This window comes from Somniosus microcephalus, chromosome 1 (genome assembly GCF_052327205.1).
Source record: "Somniosus microcephalus isolate GS21.2 chromosome 1, FLI_Smic_1.0, whole genome shotgun sequence".
NCBI classification, from domain to species: domain Eukaryota; kingdom Metazoa; phylum Chordata; class Chondrichthyes; order Squaliformes; family Somniosidae; genus Somniosus; species Somniosus microcephalus.
In genome coordinates this window covers 425646469-425666732 of record NC_140987.1, presented here as the reverse complement: position 1 = coordinate 425666732, position 20264 = coordinate 425646469, and the positions used below count along the sequence as shown (strand labels likewise).

Here is a 20264-nt window from a genome sequence, read left to right as displayed (position 1 = left end):
ATGTTAATGTATTACAAGCCAAATGAATGTTGTATGTTTAAATGTCTCTAAATGTACACTCTCGGGAGCCGCAAGCCTACATTTCGTTGTACTGCACTTGTGCACTAACAATGACAATAAAGTTGATTATTATTATTATTATTATATAAGTATATCACAGGACACCTTCCATTGTCTATTTTAGCAAAATACAGTGAACAAGGAAATATGGCAGTGGCTGAAAGAATAGCAGAAGCTGTGACTGACCAGTACAATAAACTCTGTCTGTACAGTGCAAGGAAATTGCGGTCAGCAGGCTAATTGAAAAGTTTCATTCCACAACAAAGGAGATTTTCTTTTTCTGAGAGTCTGATGATTATCGAGATGAATCAACAGACCAGTGTTTCCGAGTGCAGAAGACAACGATAACTAGAACCAAGGCGCAAATGTTTTTTTCCACAGTTGAATTAATTTTTCTTCCTTATTCTAGGCATCCAATTGTAGACACCAGTCCTCCCATCCAGACACTAGGCAGGCAGGCAGGCAAACTCTTGATCCACCTCTGCCAATGCTGTTCTGCAACCAGTTGCTCGAAAGAGCCAGCTTTAGTCACTTCATCCGTCTCGTCTCCTTTCCCAGCAGGGAAGTGCTGCACTTTTGGATGCTACCTCCCCGATGCCCCAGGCACAGCCAAACTTGATGCTTGGGAAACAGTGGGCTTGACGACTCCATTCTGTGGCACGGTGCTTCGATAACTGGCATGCTGTGCCAGCTGATGCTTTTGGTGACATGCTTTACCAATCTTTTAATAGAGAAGGTACATAGTACGGCCACAAACAGCTCCTCGCATTTTTGCATACTGCATAAACGGCTTATGGCTATAATCTTCTGTTCTATTTTAAGCTATTTGGAAACCACGTAGAAATTGTACAGAATCAAATAATCTCAATGCAGCCTTATCCCAATGAGGTATAAATCTATTTTAAGGATGCATGTCACAGTTTGCTTCTGTGCAGCTACTAATACTATTAATCTGGCAACATATCCAAAGGGTGGTACGATGTGGAATGATATCTTTACTGCATGTCACCGTCTTTCACTACCAGGGTTTTACAAGACTATAAAACAAATTTATGTGTGTTGGAGGATTTGGTTTCAAACCCACTTTGTTTGCAGAGATGCTGTTCTGGAGGTCATTAAAATAATTCGAGTGCGTATTTGTTGTGCTAGGAGCGTTACATTGCTTTCTCGGGCTGTCCTAGTCACCTGTATCTTACAGTCTAGCTATAATTACAGTAATACAGTGCCTGCATATCACTACTCAGAATCTGTGGCATGCAAGATTTTAGTGCACTCCCCATAGTCTAAGCATGAGGCGAAGAAAGCCTTTTTATCATAAAGCTGCCAAATTGTTACGTTCCAGTTAGATTGCAACTCTCAAGTCAATGTGAGTGGTTTTCAGTGTTCATTAATGTGAAAAGTGACAATATAACTTGAGAGTCAGGTCCCAATCTGACATCTGAGCGCACTGAAGAAGATCTCCTTAAGAGGCTGTCTCACACCCCTCTTCAAATTCACCTGAATGTGGTAGACTCCAGCCTGGGAAAAAGACACATTTTAAAAGTGCCCATAGACAGGGGCCAGGATTCCCACCTTCTCTGCGCAGATATTTTGGTGGAAATGTATCAGGAACTCTCCCCATCACATCCCTGTGCATTTTAAGCCCCCTGTTTCCTACCAGACATCACAGGTAATATACAATATGTCCAGCAATATCTGACCGGGTTTATTATAATATTTGAATGACTGATGTAGGTTATCAGTCGTATTTTCCACCATTTGACCCAAAGCAACAAAGGGACGGCTGTTCAAACATGGTGTCCAGTGTTGCTATGACAGCAAAGGGGGATTACATTTTTTAAATCCCAAAAGCCTGTGTGATTAATCACAGATAGTATCCCTCCTATAATTTTCAAAAATTGTTCTTTTGCACTTACCCCTGTGCAATGCCACCTCTTCAATCTCTCTTACTCCCAGTCCATTCATTGGAAGTTTACTCTTGTTCACACTATCCCTAAGAAAAATGTTTCTTCAAACAACTGTCATATTGCTTTAACATCAGTGCTTTCTAAAATTATGGATACTACTGTTAATTTTCAAATCATCTATCACCTTGAAAGTTCTGGTCTAATCCACGATCGTCAGTATTGTTTCCAGCATAGCTGTTCCACTGGTTACCTTGTGGCTTAGGTTACACCCCCCTGGAACTCTACTCTTAAAAATGCTTTGGTGAATCATCTGTCATTGCCTTGAAGGTATGTAAAATCTTTCAGATGAGTTGGCACTGTTCAGTGTTATGTGAGTAACCATCAAGTTATGCTCATATCTAGCTAGATTGCTCTCTAAACACTCTTGCTGTAGTTCCTCTGTATCATTTTCTATTAATCTGGGGGTCCTCTGTGATCTGTCCTCTCTTCCACTCTGTATTTTTCTTCTTATCAAAGACCTCCTCTAATCATCCATCAGTATTCATTCTTTTGTTGATGATGCTAGTCTACATTGATCAATTTTCTTCAGATCACACTATCTCAGTGCTCACAACCTCCATCTCTCACAGTAAAGACCGAATCACTGCATCTTGATCTCCTCCATTCCTTTCAATGGGGCAACAACATTTAATTTTTTTAAATTTTTCAAAGACACATTTTCTTCGTATCTAACCAACAGCTGCCAACTCTTCTTACCTTTGATGGTTCCAACGTTAGTCCTTCTTCATCTATCGACACTTTTGCCCTCACTATTGCCGCTGTGCAATTGCCATATCTCTTCCATTGCTAAAGCTGTCTACAGGAAGCTCAGTTGACTTATTCATGTCAGATTTGTCTTCTCTCGTCAACCAATAACTCTTTATAGATCTGCTGTAGAACCCTGATTGCATCTTACAAGGAACAATGGGTGAAGCATGCAAGGTGCCATGCCAGTCTGACTTTCTACAGCCTTAAAGGGATGGAGGGAGCCCTCGCACAAAAGTTAAGTTTTTGTTTTTGTTTTAAAGATTTTTGTGGGGCCAGAAGGAGGAGTGCTCCTCCAGGTCCCACAAAAATCTTCCAGCCTGTCCTCGCCCCTCAACGCATCCGCTCCCCGCTCCCCCCCACCCACCAACAGACCTTACCTACCAGCTGGCTGCGTGCAATAGCTAGCCGATTTAGTTCCTAAACAGGCGTCGAGCTACAGCGGAGTGCCTGTTTGGCACCCACAGCTCGCCGAAAAATGTCAATGAGCCCTATACTCAAAAGTAATTCGGGCCTCCCGCCTGCTGTGTTGGGCAGTCACACCATCAATATCACGCCCATTTAGCGTCCAACCCCAAGGTTTTCCCCATCAGCAATAGTTTTCCTTCCTGGTCTACCCAACGAGCAGGAACCTGCAATATCCCAGGTGATGTGCAGTAGTATTCCATTCCCATTTACTGGTCCGTAGTAGAAAAAGCAGCAAGAGGAATACGCAGTCGCTCCCATTCTATCAATAACATGTTGCAAAGAATCTAGCTGTCTCAAAGATGGCTTTTAATCTAAAGCGCCTGTAGGTGAATCTGTCAGATCGCATTTATTCTCAGCGAGACTTACTGAGTTTGCTACAAAGCTTAAAATAAAAAGGTTTGCACATATTGCAACAGGTATACACCAGCCCGAATTTGACAAGTATGCAGCAGCAGCCATATTTTAGGACTCTTCTCCGTTCCTCACATTTCAAGGCCCTTCTTCTTGCTGCTTATGTGCCAAGCTACCTGGGTGAACAAGTGTCAAAGATAATTGTGTAATTTTACAAGTTAGAAAAACTGCAGGCGGCAATTTCACCCTCACTTTAAGAGAGGTGCTAACCCATTTATTTCAAAAGGGTTAATGCAGCCAGCAAAATAGCAGGGAGGGGAATTTTGTACGAGCATGTTAAATATTTGTACGATAAAACATTAGCAGTAGTTTCCTCCCTTTAGTGACAAACAGGTTATTCACTTCACAGGAGAAATTAAAAAAATTACTGGCAGTCTGAAATTAAACCAAAAAACGTGACATTATTGGCAATGAGTCAGTCAACAGCAGAAGAGAAAAATAGGTTAATGTTTGGATTTTCTGTTTTTATTCACTTCATGAGGGAGGAGGGAGTGATGGAGGGAGGGAGGGTTGGACAACATTTTGGCTTTTATAACAATTATTAGCTTTAATTTTGTAGAGCATAAAACTCACCTTTTACTAGAGTCCAGACATGCACTTCTACTTCTGGAAGATTGTCAATCTCTATAGCAATTTTCTTGCTGTATTTTTGGGAATCAGTTTCCTGGACGAAGAGCGATTCATAAACGAGAACAGTCTCTTCACCGCATCCCACTTCCTTACTGTCATCCCGAGAAGACCCTGGTATCTCTGGTGCTGTGGAAGAAAAACTGAGAACTAAACTCTAACACAAATGTGTCTTTATTAGCTGTTGCTTCTAGTTTTTTTTCCCCCTTGAACATTATCTGATATCTAAATCCTAAATACTATTTAAATGGAATTACCATCATTTTTTAAATGAAATTATTGAGGTCCCTGGTTGCTCAGTTGGTAAGTGAAATGTCTTCTGTAACACTGAGCCAACAGACCAGGAATATCCTAGAAATCTACATTAGTAGTGGTGCTACAATTAGTCTCGGTGCCTCCAGGTTAGGGAGTGGGAAAACCTTTCAGAATTTCTACTCCCGATGAGCATCCAGTGAATTTTTTGGAGAGTACACATGTAAAAATGTCAGGTAAGGACAGGATGGGGCTGGGTTGTGATCCCACCTTAGAAATTGCTTTCTGACACTCCCTGCCTACATTCACATAAGAATAGCAACTCCTGGAAAGCAACTGGCACACCTGGAACTATACACCAGCTTGAACCAGTGCTGTAGGGGAAGGAAGGTAGAAAATTGGGAGTGAATATATTAAATAAAATGGAATTGCCAACTTCAATTAAATGAGCTATTGTCATTTTGGGGGCTAACAAACTGTAAGAGACAATACATGAATTCAAAGCAACTATTTATGTATTTTTCCCATTATATAGTAATACAAGAGTCCTAAACCTGACCCTCCACAAGTTTCTAAACATGATTAGAATTAAATTGCATTAAACAAAATCATTTCTACCTGGACAAACTTTGCAACATTTTCCATTGACTTTCTGTGGGTATTTACATGGGTAGGGATCTGGACAATGGATCTTCTTACACTCCTGTTTGGTTATGTTACACGTACACAGCACACACTCCATTAGTCCAAAGGGGCGCAAGATTGGATGCCATGACTCTCCATGTGAGTAGGTCTTCCCATTTGAGACACAGACTGAGGACACAAGAAAGAGCAGCTCAATCGTTTGAATAGCAACTCACTGTTTGAACATTTTTGTCTACCAGTTTTTACGGTGCTTTGTAATTTACTAGATAAATATTGTTTTGTTTGACCTAAGATAAACATAGAGGTCTGCATAATTGCATAACCACTGTTTGCATTTCCTGTTCCATCAGCAATTATAGTAAAATATTCACACTATGAATATTAACATTCAGTTATTCAAATATGTAAATATTAACCCTTATTTTGGGGATCTGATTGCTAACCATCTATTATGAATTATTATTACTGCAACTCCCTTCCTCTTCCTTTTCATAGACAATTATTATCATAGTCAAAATTGGGAGTAAACACAAGGATGAGAATTTTAAATTTGAGCCAACATAGGTCAGATGGGCTGAGTTCCACAGTACCCCAGACTCTGCAGCCAGTCTGACTCATTGATAGGACCCAGCTAGCCAGTGCTGTAACTGGTAATGCAGATCTATCTGGCCAAACAGTGTAAAAGCTTACTTGTGCTAAGTGTGAATAAACTGTGCCAGAAAGTTGCATGGTTTTAGCCAGTTAAGCTCCAGCAACACTTCTGCACACACCTTGGTTCCATGCCAACCTGCATCTAAGTCCCAATAAATGTGTCACTATGGGGGGAGCGAGCATGTCTTACATTATCAGGCAAATGGAAACTCCACTTATGTAGATTTTTCAGTAGTTTGGTTTGGAGGCTATTAAACATGCTAATGTGTTTCTGTGCATGTCAGACACCCAGCTGGTCAAACACAAATAATGTAGTTTTGCCCAGAATAGGATAATTACAAAGATTGAACTCTTTTAGTCACAGATATAACTGTGAATTCGTTTTGCAAATGAAGGGCATTGTGTTAAAATGACAGAAGCAGTGGCATATTTAGGGTAATGTGGCTACAATCCATTATTAATCCAACAATAATTGGCTGCCTGAACCCAACTCAACATCCAATATAGTTCTGCCACAATCCAACTCCAGGTGGTAACTTCAACCTGAGCCAACTCCTGACCCAGCACACCTACTCTAATAAGTGAATTTACAAATGATAAGACCTTCACTCTTAACAGGGAGAGAGAATTGACACATATGGACAATCAATTACAGGCATTCGTTTTTTTTAGATGTGAATAAAATAAATAAAATATTCATGCTTTCAACTGTATGAAATTACAGCTGGCAAATCGTCCATAACTTCATTCATTTAAGAGCGTATGTTGGAAGCTGTTCTCAAATGAATAAATTCAAAGCTGACAAGTCCACCACCCTTAGTAAACAAGGGTAATTGAGATTTTATTTGTGAAAAGAGAAAAATATAGCCCATAGAGACTAAAGAGATGGTTCCACAGTCCTGTGCTCCCAGCAAAGAGCCCACTCATTGGGAGCAAGGTCAGAGAATTGGGGATTCAATATTATAATCCTATCTCCATCCACATTCCTCTCAAGTGCAACTTCAATTGGGAGCATAGGATCACAGGGTAAGTCATTGTTTGGAGCATGCAGTAAAATGGAACAGAATGTTAGACACAGGTTTGAACACCTACACTACTGCTGCATAGGGAGACACCAGGTAAAAGCCAAAGATCACCCAGCAGGGCAGGTAGTGTCAGCGAAGACCAACATTGGCAGTGTCCTGCAAACAGTGTGTCGACCCCTCCCCATCGGGTATAGGAGGCAGTTGGGCTGATTCAATTTTCAGGCAGACTTTACATGGGCGGCCATGAATCTTCGCTGCACTCCCTCCATGGCAAGAATGTCCTTCCTCAGGTAAGATGACCAAAACTGCACACAATACTCAAGGTGCGGTCTCACCAAGGCCCTGTACAACTGTAGCAAGACATCCTTGTTCCTGTACTCGAACCCTCTTGCTACGAAAGCCAACATACCATTTGCCTTCTTAACTGCCTGCTGCACCTGCATGCTTACCTTCAGCGACTGGTACACAAGGACACCCAGGTCTCTTTGCACTCCCCCTTCTCCCAATCTATTGCCATTCAAATAATAATCTGCCTTCCTGTTTTTGCCACCAAAGTGGATAACCTCACATTTATCCACATTATAGTGCATTTGCCATGTTTCTGCCCAATCACCCAACCTGTCCAAATCGTACTGGAGTTTCCCGACATCCTCCTCGCAGCTTACCCTCCCGCCCAGCTTTGTGTCATTTGCAAATTTGGAGATATTACATCCAATTCCCTCGTCCAGATCATTAATATATATTGTGAACAGCTGGGGTCCTAGGACCGATCCTTGCGGTACCCCACTAGTCACTGCCTGCCACTCGGAAAACGACCCGTTTATTCCAACTCTTTGCTTTCTGTCCGCCAACCAGTTCTCTATCCAAGTCAATACCTTGCCCCCAATCCCATGTGCCTTAATTTTGCACGCTAATCTCTTATGTGGGACCTTATCGAAAGCCTTCTGAAAGTCCAAATACACCACATCCACTGGTTCTCCCTTATCTATTTTACCAGTTACATCCTCAAAATATTCCAGTAGGTTAGTCAAGCACGATTTACCTTTTGTAAATCCATGTTGACTTTGTCCGATCCTGTCACTGCTTTCCAAGTGCTCTGCTATTACATCTTTTATAATAGACTCTAGCATTTTCCCCACTACCGATGTCAGGCTTACTGGTCTATAATTCCCTGCTTTTTCTCTACCACCTTTTTTGAATAGTGGGGTAACATTAGCTACCCTCCAATCCATGGGTACCGTTCCAGAGTCTATCGAGTTCTGAAAGATGACCAGTAATGCATCTACTATCTCTAGGGCCACTTCCTTAAGTACCCTGGGATGTAGACCATCAGGCCCTGGGGATTTATCAGCCTTCAGTCCCATCAATTTTCCTAACACCATTTTCCTACAAATACTGATTTCTTTCAGTTCCTCTCTTTCATCAGACCCTATGTTCCCCGGCATCTCTGGGAGGTTATTTGTGTCCTCCTTTGTGAAGACAGAACAAAAGTATGTATTTAGTTGGTCTGCCATTTCCTTGTTTCCCATTATAAATTCCCCTGATTCTGACTGTAAGGGACCTACGCTTGACTTCACCAATCTTTTTCTCTTCACATATCTATAAAAGCTTTTGCAGTCAGTTTTTATGTTCCGTGCTAGCTTGCTCTCATATTCTATTTTCCCTTTCTTAATTAATCCCTTTGTCCTCCTTTGTTGACTCCTAAACTGCTCCCAATCCTCAGGATTATTGCTTTTTCTAGCCAATTTATATGTCCTCTCCTTGGATCTTATGCTATCCCTAATTTCCCTTGTTAGCCACGGTTGAGTCACCTTTTTTGTTTTATTTTTATGCCAAACTGGGATGAACAAATTCTGTAGCTCATCCATTCGGTCTTTGAATGTTTGCCATTGCCTATCCACCATCAACCCTTTGAGCGCCATTTCCCACTCAATCCTACCCAACTCGCTCCTCAGACCATCGTAGTTTCCTTTATTTAAATTGAGGACCCTTGTCTCTGAGTCAACTACTTCATTCTCCATCTTAATGAAGAATTCGATCATATTATGATCGCTCCGACCCAAGGGGCCTCGTACAACAAGATTGCTAATTAATCCTTTCTCGTTACATAATACCCAGTCTAAGATGGCCTGATCTCTGGTTGGTTCCTCGACATATTGGTCCAAGAAACCATCCTGTAAACACTCCAGGAATTCCTCCTCCACAGTATTGTTACTAATTTGGTTGGCCCAATCTATATGTAGATTAAAGTCACCCATGATGACTGCTGTGCCCTTATTGCATGCTTCTTTAATTTCCCTTTTAATGCCATCCCCAACCTCCACCTTACTGTTTGGAGGTCTATATACCTCTCCCACTAATGTTTTTTTCCCCTTAGTATTTCTCAATTCTACCCATACAGATTCCACATCATCAGAGCTAATATCCTTCATTTCAATTGTATTAATCCCTTCTTTAACCAGTAATGCTACCCCACCTCCCTTTCCTTTTTGCCTATCTTTCCTGAATATCGAATACCCCTGGATGTTGAGTTCCCAGTCTTGGCCATCCTTGAGCCACGTTTCTGTAATCCCAACCAAATCGTATTCGTTTACCTCTATTTGCGCAGCCAATTCATCCACCTTATTACAAATGCTCCTCGCATTAAGACACAAAGCCTTCAGGCTTGTTTTTTTAACGCTCTTAGACCTATTAGAATTATTATTTACTGTGACCATGTTTGATTTAAACCGTTGATTTCTCTGACTGCCACTTTTGTTTTTCTCCTTCCTATCTTTTGCTTTTATCCCTGTTTTCCTTTCATCTGTCTCCCTGCTCAGGTTCCCAACCCCCTGCCATTTTAGTTTAAACCCCCCCCCGAACAGTGCTAGCAAACCTCCCCGCAAGGATATTTGTCCCGCTCTGGTTCAGGTGCAACGTTGGTCGTTGGACCCCGATTGCAATTTTCATGGGGAAATGAGCAGACCATGAGAAGCGCATGCTAATCTCATTTTTCCAGGTGTTGAGAGCTCTAATCGGCAGTCATTAAAGGGAGCAGTGGCAGCTGCTCCAAAAATGCAAGTTTTTCTTCTTTTGTGCAAAGATTTTTGCACAGCTAGGAGGAGCATTCATGCTACTCCTGACTTCACACAAAACTCCCGACTCGCTGCCAGCTCTTTCCCCGCCCCCTCCCAGGATCCGCTTATCCCCCAACAGGCCCTACAAGCCAGCCGACTCCGTGCAGAAGCCGGCTGATTTTTCCCCCAAGTCCGAAACGGGGTGAGCTGCAGTAGAGTGCCGTTTGGCGCCCGCAGCTCACCGTAAACAGTTAAATGAGGCTCAAACCTCAAAATGGTTCAGGCCTCCCAATTCTGGCCTTGTGCAGGCACCACAGGTGCACCACCAATATTGTGTCTGTTTTGGATTTGAACTGAAAGTCTCCCCCCACTGTGTCCAGTTTTGGTCCCCACACCTCATGAGGGATACTGAGGCTCTAGAGTGCTTGCAGGGGAGGGCAACCAGGATGATACTTAAACTTAGATCTCAGTTAAAAGAATGGGCCTAGAGAGTTAGGCTTATTTGTTTTGGAGAAACATAGGCTCGGTGGATATGATTGAGGTTTTTAAAATTATGAAAGGATTGGATATATATATAAAATATTCAAAATAAATAATAGAGCTAGATGGCGTGTCTACAAAATACATAGGCAAAAGTCAGATTAGATGCCAGAAAGTATTTCTTCTCGCAGAAAGTTGCCTCTTTGAAACAGGCTAGTAACAGGCATGGTACAGTATGTACCACAGTCCTGTAAGAAGGCAAGTTCCCGAGGGATGAAGATATCAGGTATTTTATAGTTAGTTAAATTCACCCAATGCTGCATCACGGACGCTTGGAACTTGCTGATTATCTTATGGGGTCAGGGAGGAACTTCCGAGCATTTTTTCTGAAGTTGGCCACTGTTATTTTTCTCTGTTTGTTTTTTCCTCCTCAGGACTTTGCTTTACTAATGGTTAGGGAGAATGGTGCACAAGACAGAATCATCTAATGGATAGGTTTAGCACTGATGGGCCTGCCAGTCGAGTCTCGCTCTTTTTTTGTACGCTGGCCTTCAATTAGGAATATCAGTAACTCTAGAATAATTGTTTGTAAGTAAGCTTATTACTTAACTAGCAAAACTTTATTACCTCTGCCGTGCCTGTGCTTGTTGCTGATCACTATTTGCACAATAGTACCGGATCCCTGCTGAGGGTCAGTTAGCAAGCCACGATGCGTCCTTGAGCTGGGCATTCTGGGTAAATTGACAGTGGCGCTCCCGAAGCTTCCCCGAGATTCGTACTGAGTCCGCTGGTATGAATGTCTCTGTTTCAACAAATTTAGAGGGCCATTAGTTCAAATGTGCATGTTGTACTGTAACAACAGATTATTTGTTCTGAATTTATGCATTAGACATTGATGCAACTGACAAGTGACAATTTCTTCAAGCTACCATTGTTAAGCTTTCAACTTTCCAATATTCCAGTGTCTCAACTCCTGACTCCCCAAAGCCTTTCCACCATCTACAAGGCACAAGTAAGGAGTGTGATGGAATACTCTCCACTTGCCTGGATGAGTGCAGCTCCAACAACACTCAAGAAGCTCGACACCATCTAGGACAAAGCAGCCCACTTGATTGGCACCCCATCTACCACCTTAAACATTCACTCCCTCCACCACCGGTGTACCGTGGCTGCAGTGTGTACCATCTACAAGATGCACTGCAGCAACTCGCCAAGGCTTCTTCGGTAGCACCTCCCAAACCCACGACCTCTTCCACCTAGAAGGACAAGGACAGCAGGCACATAGGAACACCACCACCTCCAAGTTCCCCTCCAAGTCACACACCATCCTGACTTAGAAGTATATCGCTGATCCTTCACCGTCATTGGGTCAATATCCTGGATCTCTCTACCTAACAGCATTGTGGGAATACCTTCACCACACGGACTGCAGCGGTTCAAGAAGGCGGCTCACCACCACCTTCTCAAGGGCAACTAGGGATGGGCAATAAATGCTGGCATTGCCAGCGACGCCCTGATCCCATAAACGAATAATTAAAAAAAAAATATTCACTCGGAATACTGCATTTTTATCAATGGATTTGTGATGACCATTGACTGGGTATGTGGTATCTGGCACCTGTTGCTATTTCAAGTTTGTTGCGCCGTCAGTTTGCCGACTTCTACTTATCTTTAGATTTTGCATGAACGTGGCATTAAAGCCATGTGGCCACCAGAGCCCAGGAGAGGCAATAAAATGAACAATAATTTGGCTAGTGAAAGTCATCCTTTAAAATAAAAGAACAGGCTTCAGTTCTGTGTGAGATAATACGACTTCAGTGGAGGGAGCCGCAGAAGCTGAAGCAACCTCACAGTATCAACAGCTTTGAATTAAAAGGGTAGTTCCTCCATCAGAAAGTTTAGTGAACCATTTATAATTTCTTTGCAAATATATAATATAATGGTGTAAATCAAATTCAAAGATACTAGTGGGATAGAAATTCCTTCATTTTTCGGGTGACGAAATTGGACCTCGTTAATATATTATTTGGGTGAGCTGCCAATGCCTCCACGGGCAGATTGCTCATTTTAAGAAGATGAATGTCAGGCCACTTGCCTCGCTAGCAGCGCCCCGAAGGTAAGTCCTGGGCGGTGAGCGGGGAGCGGCAACTGAGGTAGGGCACGGTTGGGAGTTCTGTGGATTTGGGGGAGCATCCCAGCTCCTCCTGGCTCCACAGGATCGATTTTTGAATTTCTTTTTGAACAACTTACCAGCTGCTTAAGAATCTTAAGCGGAGCAAGCACAGCTCCTGCTCCACTCATCACTATCCAGCTCCCCAAAGTGGGCCTAAGACAGGAGCTAGGCCCCTCATTTGCATATGTAAGGGGCCTAATGCCTGCTTTAGGTGGTCACCAGGGACGCCTGCAAACGAATCCGACCCAATATTGGGTGAGACGTCTTTCAGGTGCAATTTGGACGCAGGATGTTGGTCCTCAAAATTGGCCCTCATTGTGCCAATTTTACGCCCATAAAACAGGTGCAACGAGGTCCAATTTCTACCCTATTGTGTCAAAAGTAGGATTTTTTTTTGTGTCCCAGCCAACATTCCTCCTTCAACCAATACAATCAAAAAAAAATTATTCATCCTCAGGATGTTTGCATCACTGGCAAGGCCAGCATTTACTGCCCATCCCTAGTTTGATACAACTGAGCGGCTTGCCTATGCCACTTCAGAGGGCAATAAAGAGTCAGCGACATTGGTGTGGGACTGGAGTCACATATAGGCCAGACCAGGTAAGGACAATGGTTTTCTTTTTCTCTAAAGGACATCAGCAAACCAGTTGGGTTTTTGCAACAATCCAATAGCTTCATAACCACTTTTCTTTTTTTTACTGATGCCAGCTTTTCTTTTTGAAATCTCTGAACTGAATTCAAATTGTCAACAGGCATGTTGGGATTGGAACTCACTTTCTAGTTGGATTATTAGTCCTGGAGTTCCAGGATTTTGACCCAACTATCTTAGCTTGTTCATATAAAAAAATGATCGTGCACTTACTAGAGCTTTCCCTTTTTAGCTTTAAACTGTTCATACAAAACTGAGAATGTGCCAGAAAGCTGAAATTTCAAGTGTTTAAATTATTTTCAATATAATTTGTTCATTTTGTAAACATGAGTTTAAAACTGTGCTTTGCGGGTGGTTTGTGCTAGGGTGTAATACCAGAAAGCTTGTGTGTGCATAGTGTTGTTTATGAAAGATTCTGACTTAATTTTTGTCCATACGGTATTCTGCCAAAAATATGTTCGATTTAATAAAAACCTGACCTGAGCTTGAACACTTTCTGTTTTGAGCAGCTCTTATATTACTTCTAAATTTGGTGCACTAGCAACTCTATCTGACTTCAGTTTAAATAAGTTCAAATGCTGTCTGTCTCCATTCTTTTTTCTTTGTTGTTTATTATGTTCAACTATTGCACTTTTGAGTCAAATGCTTGAATCTGTTTGAGATTGAAATTCAAAGTGAACTTGTAACCCGACCCAACCTCTCAAATATGATTTGTGCTATTAAATTTAACATGTTAGGAGTTCAATCACTGCTCCTTTTTATTATTTGGAGATTTCTATTGTAATAAATGTTGTAACAAAAGTTTCCACATGGCAAAAACATGCAGATACATATATTTTATGTTAAGTAATTGAGGGAAGGTACAGGGGGCTACACATTCATTTTCACTGTCTGTCACAATCTATTAAGCTTTCACTCACTCTTAGAATCATAGAATGGTTACAGCACAGAAGGAGGACATTCGGCCCGTCGAGCCCGTGCCGACTCGCTGCAAGAGCACTCCAGCTAGTCCCACTCCCCAGCCCTTTCCCTGTAGCCCTGTGAATTATTTTCCTTCAGGTACTTATCCAATTCTCTTTTGAAAGCCACAATTGAGTCTGCCTCCACCACCCTTTCAGGCAGTGCATTCCAGATCCTAACCACTCGCTGCGTAATAAAATTTTTCCTCATGTCGCCTTTGGTTCTTCTGCCAATCACTTTAATTCTGTGTCCTCTGGTTCACGACCCTTCCGCCAATAGGAACAGTTTCTCTCTATCTACTCTGTCTAGACCCCTCATGACTTTGAACACCTCTATCAAATCTCCTCTCAACCTTCTCTGCTCTAAGGAGAACAACCCCAGCTTCTCCAGTCTATCCATGTAATTGAAGTCCCTCATCCCTGGAACCATTCTTGTAATTCTTTTCTGCACCCTCTCTAAAGCCTTCACATCCTTCCTAAAGTGCGGTGCCCAGAATTGAACACAATACTCCAGTTGAGGCCAAGCCAGTGTTTTATAAAGGTTCATCATAGCTTCCTTGCTTTTGTACTCTATGGGGGGAAAAATTTGGTTGGTTGTGCCACCCATTAGCGCCTAAAGAGATCGAGAAGTGGGGCGCTAACCAACTAGCGCCCAGGTGCAGCGAACCCTGCGCCTCTTCCCAAATTGAGCGGACATTGAGCACCGGCGCTAAACCGTAGCGCCCGCTCACCGGCGCACGCAGATCATGATGTCATTCCAGAGTGCAACGCCCTTGGGGTGCCCCGGTCCAGAAATTCAGTGGCGCCCCCCTGCCTTACCGCCTGACGCTAGCAACGACTGGTTGAGGGGACCGTTATGCTGTCTGAAAGGGACTAGGGGAGCGCTATTTAAAGGGAAACACCTCCTGCATTTTTTGAAGGTGACATTTTTGCACCACACATTGTGAGAGAGTGAGACAGACTTCTGGAGAGATTCCACGCTGTGTGAAGGAGTTTTGCAGGTTGGTTTTGATTTGCCCTTCCTTGTATCGAATTAGAAGAGACTGTGGGGTCTGCACTCTGAGATCTTTCCCTGGTTCTCTCCATTGTTCTTTCCAGCAGATTAGATGTACAGGTCTCTCCAGGCTGAGATTCAGGCCGAGATTCAAGGCTGCAATGAGCAGGATGTGGTGGAGAGCAAGGCAAGATCAACCCTCCCCTTTAAGAAAAAAACAGAAAATGCAGGAGAAGCTCAGCAGGTCAAGCAGCATCTGTGAAGAGAGAAACAGATTTAACGTTTCAGGTCGATGACCATTCGTCAGAAATCCCCTTTAAGAATTGGATGGCGCCAGTGTGTCTGTGTTCCATTGCTGACTGAAACCACATGAGCTTCGCCAGCACTGTGAGGTAGCGCCTCGCTCCGCTGGGTTAGCGCCTTAAGACTGTCGTGCAGCACCTGATTTAGCGCCGCAATCACCCTCAGGGGTGCAGGTACCCAATTTTGCAGGAGGTGGCGATAATTTGCGCCTGGCACTAAACTTTGCGCACCGCCAATACTAGCGCCCCAAATGGGGCGATACCGAATTTCGACCCCTATGCCTCTATTTATGAAGTCCAGGATCCCGTATGCTTTTTTAACCGCTTTCTAAACCTGCCCTGCCATCGTCAACGATTTGTGCACATATACCCCAGGTCTCTCTGTTTATGCACCCACTTTAGAATTGTACCCTTTAGTTTACATTGCCTCTCCTTGTTCTTCCTACCAAAATGTATCACTTCGCACTTTTCTGCGTTAAATTTCATCTGCCACGTGTCCGCCCATTCCTCTTAACACATTCACTCACTGTCAATGCATTTAATTTACACCCTCAGGGCTGGATTTTTCCAACCTCGGCGGGTCCGTGGCGGGCAACGTCCATGGCGTGTGGGCACCTCGCATCTGCCTCGATCCCGGCCCACAACATGATTTTCCGTTGATGGGGCTTGTTAAGCCCGCCCTGCGAGGTTCCCGCCCAATTAATAGGAAGCGGGTCTGATGACGTCATTTGATGACGCATCATCAGCTGGTTTCCTTAAAGGGACCATGTCCACATTGATTTTGATAGTTGTGCTGTCAGTGTTCTGCAGCATTGAGGGGCTGCAAACACTGACAAGCACTGCACAAAGGTGCACAGCTGCAACCAGGCTCTCCCATTACTCCCTCCATTTGCTTATGGAGGGAGTCACAGCACGCAGGGGGGTTCTCTTCCCTTCCAATAGGCGGAAGAGATCTTCCCCAGGAGACCAACGCAGCCTGGTTGCACATTGCACAGGAGGACACAAGCAGGGATGTCGTCAGGAGGACCAGGCTGCAGTGGCGCAAACCTTTCAATGATCTCAGTAGATCACGAACCGTTACTGTAAAGCCACAATCAACCTCATCCTGCTGTGCCACTCATCACATCCCCATCACTCTGCCTTCCCTACCCTACTCCTGCACATCCTTACTCACACCAATTTACCTTGCATCTCCACCCATCCCGCTCTGTCTACATTATTACTTCTCTATCTCACTAGCCACCCCTCACACTCACCCTCATCCTTGTTCAATCATTCAAACTAACAACACACAAGGTTGGGCACTCGTGTGCTTTAACCAATGTTCATGTAAAGTTTCTGTTAATGTATTGTCAAGCATTGAAATCTTTATTTTCAACACTTTGCCTTCTTGGACAGATTTGTATGCACCTTTGGAAGTGTCTTAGTGAGTTCCAGTGAATGGTGAGACACGACAGGCTCGATTTTAATTCCCGAGGTGGGTTGGAGTCGGGTTGCATGTTGGGCAGGCTCGGGAGCCACTTCCGGCGGGAACAGCTGCAGAGTTGCGATTTTTATTCAAGTACCTTGTTCATTTCATGGAGGCGCGCTGGCCGGTCCAATGAGTGCGATTGGGTCGGCTGGCCGCCTCTGATGACGTCACAATAGCAGCTGCTTTTAAAGCTGCCATCCAGCCTGAGCCTTTCCATTGTGGTTTCCTGCACTTCTTTTCAAAGCTATGACTTCTTCCAGAGGCAAGGCAGCACCTCGGTTTAAGTGATGACTCCCTCCAAGTTGTTGTCGATTCTGTCAGAGGGCGCAGGGAGATTCTGTTCCCTCCTGATGGCCAGAGGAAGCCTCCTCAGCAGACCAGGGTAGCTTGGCTGTGCATTGCTCAGGAGGTGAGCGCAAGGTCCATTTATGCACGCTCATGGATCCAGTGCCACAAAAGGCTTAATGACCTTCTGAGAACATCAAAAGTGAGTATCCCATCACACTTGCCTTCACTCTGCTTCCCTTCTCTTCTCATCACCTGCACTCTGCGTTGTAAGCCTGCTCCTCCACATCCCACCTTACCCTTACTTCCCTTGCACCCTTACCTATCCATCTCTGTCTCTGCACTGAATCACTTTAGCATCTTGCCTATGCACCCTTTAGACTCGCTCTCACTGTCATGCAGTGACAACAACTAACAATGCACAGGGAGCTAGCTTCCTCTTGGCACCTTACCCCATCTTTGTCTCCCTCAAAGCTTCTATGGTAGGGATTATTCACACTCACTCCATCACTGTGGCTGAAACACCGCTTGTGTCCCTCCTTGCAGGAAAAGATAGCCCACAATAAGAGGGAGAGAGCAAAGACAGGAGGAGGAACAGCATCCATTGCAACATTGACCAGTGCTGAGGAGGCAGCAAATGAGATTGTTGGAGGTGGCGAGGACCTGGAAATGGGCAATGGAGAGACAGGCACACTAGAGGAAGCTGGTGACATAATAGAGTTTCATCCCTCTCAGAGAGCAATGCAATATGATGTTCATAGAGAATCACTTTGTATCATCTGCTCAAAAGGATGTGCCTGCTCCATCAATATCAGATGTCTAATTCAAGCCTTTACTCTCCCACAGGACCATCGAGCGCCCACCTCCCCACGTTCCAGGACAAAGACCCAGACATCTCCTCAGAGGAACCTGAAGCTGCTGAGGGAGCAGCGTCATCAGGACTCAGCGCACCCAGCACCAGCGCAGCAACGCACATCTCGGTGGGGCTCTCATGAGTTAGAGTAGTGTTGCTACCTGGTCTATCACAGCGCACAAGTGAGCATCAGCAGATGGTGGAGACAGCGACAGCAGTGGAAAGTCCTCTGCGGAGGTTGCAGGACTCTCCTAGCTCTGCTGAGCTGCATGTAGACGCTGTGCCTCTGGGGCCATCCAGAAAAAGAATGGTTCGTGAAATACAGGAACAAGTGCAGGAGTCTCTGGAAGGGTTTGCCTCCAGGGTTAGTGCGAGTGTGGAGAGAATGGAGGAGTCCGTCTCTAACATCAGCACTGCCGTGGTGGAGGCACTGGCGCATGAACGCACCACCATGGATAGGATGGCAACCTCCGTGGAAAGGATGGCTACCTCAGTGGAAAGGATGGCTATGGCCATGGAGGAAATAAGTCGCCAGAGTTAGGAAAACATGGTGACTGTTAAAAATAGACTGACATCTCTGGAGTAGCAATGGGCAGCTATTGAGCAGAGAAACCAGAGCTTCATGGACATCCTTTTGAGGAGGACTGCCAGTGCAGATATGGGTCCTCATGGCCCCCCTGAAGTGCAGCAAGGTGCTCTCCAGCTACTTGCCAGCACTGAGGTGCGGCTGACCCATGAGAGAGATGTTGTTGGCAGGACAGAAGGAAGTGTGGGCTCCTCTCAAAGCGCTCACACGACCATGCCACTGCGGAGCCCTCGGTCAGAGACCCACTTTGCAGAGACAACTGAGATGGCCATTTCAGCCCCTGCACAGCCGCAGGAAGAGCAGACTGTTGAAGAGCCCTCCCAGGCTCCCAAACCCAGAGACCGCCTGCCAAAGGCATCTAAGCAGCAGCAGCATCCTAGTCAGCAAGGTGCCTCTACATCTGCTGAAGCCACAGGGGAAGCACCACGTAGAAGCACGCGTAAGAGAAAAAGTAAGCACCTATAGTCACAAGGGGACTCACTTGGGTGATGTTTCCTTTTTTTCTGACTGTTGTTGGTATATTTTGTCATGTGTTAAAGAGAAATTATGGCAAACATTTGATTGTGTGGCCTATGTGTTCTGGGAAATGGCAAAAGCACATTGAGGGCTCAGGGTGACTTACATTTGTAATGCTGATGGTAACAGTGATAGGAAATAATAGGGTATAGCAGAGATAAAGTATGACATTGGACAAGTATTGCCTGCAATTACAGAGCCATATGGTGGCCACCTATGGTTGAAGAGTAAGCTTCTGGTAGTGTGGCATGGCAGTGTGCATACCCTGGTTGACGGGCAGCAGAGAACTGGAGGGATGCTGCATTGGTCACAACAGGGCATGCAAGGCTACCCTCGTCCTCCTCCTACTCCTCTTCCCAGGAAGAAATGCGGTGAGCCATGCAGCTTCTACTACCCCGATTATGAGGACCAGGATGAGAGGGCATAAATGTTTCCCATCCCCTTGCTATAGATTTCAATTGAGGTAACAATTTTGCAAGCAAATAGTCGAAGTGGCCTGATATAATTCCATTCAGGTCACACTGCAGATGTGTGTCAGCTTGAACAGTCAGAAGGTCAGTAGATGTGTAAAATGTTATCCCATACCACAACCGCAAAGTTGTTGCATTTGAATGTCAGCCATGTTTCAGGGGCGTTTTTAAAGTGCTCCACCAATGACTACAAATCATGTCCTCCAGCAACTCGTCTCCTTGAACCTGGCCTGTTTCTGACTAGTCGGGAAACAGGAGCCAGAAGCAGGAAAATGGGAAACCACTATGAAGATAGGTTTAGCAAGGCAGTTAACAGGCTGGTAACTGCCTTAACTACCTGTCCCACCGGTTGGAGACGGGTCAGTTTGGGAGCGGCTAAACAGACACTCAGGAAAATCGGGTGGGGGCAGGATGGAGGCGGGTTATAGAAACATAGAAGAAACATAGAAGATAGGAGCAGGAGTGGGCCATTCGGCCCCTCGAGCCCACTCCGCCATTTAATGAGATCATGGCTGATCATCCAAATTCAGTACCCTGTCCCTGCTTTCCCTCAATTTCCCCTGATCCCTTTAGCCTCAAGAAATATCAACTCCTTCTTGAATATATTTAATGAATTGGCC

At 44.4% G+C, this 20264-nt stretch overlaps 1 protein-coding gene across 13 annotated transcripts in view; it reads right to left on the bottom strand.

Moving 5' to 3' along the window:
* Positions 1-20264, bottom strand: part of chrdl2 (chordin-like 2) — a 56767-nt gene that overhangs the window by 3903 nt on the left and 32600 nt on the right. For 11 of the 13 annotated variants that reach the window (XM_086000026.1, XM_085999998.1, XM_086000003.1 and 8 more), the window contains 3 exons: positions 11014-11188; positions 5148-5342; positions 4224-4406 (listed from right to left, as the gene is read on the bottom strand). In XM_086000026.1, the coding sequence (XP_085856152.1) occupies positions 4224-4406; positions 5148-5342; positions 11014-11188 (553 nt within the window). Of the gene's footprint in view, positions 1-3146; positions 3767-4223; positions 4407-5147; positions 5343-11013; positions 11189-20264 lie in introns of those variants that run through there. The other 2 variants (XM_086000044.1, XM_086000053.1) reach the window with 2 other exon arrangements.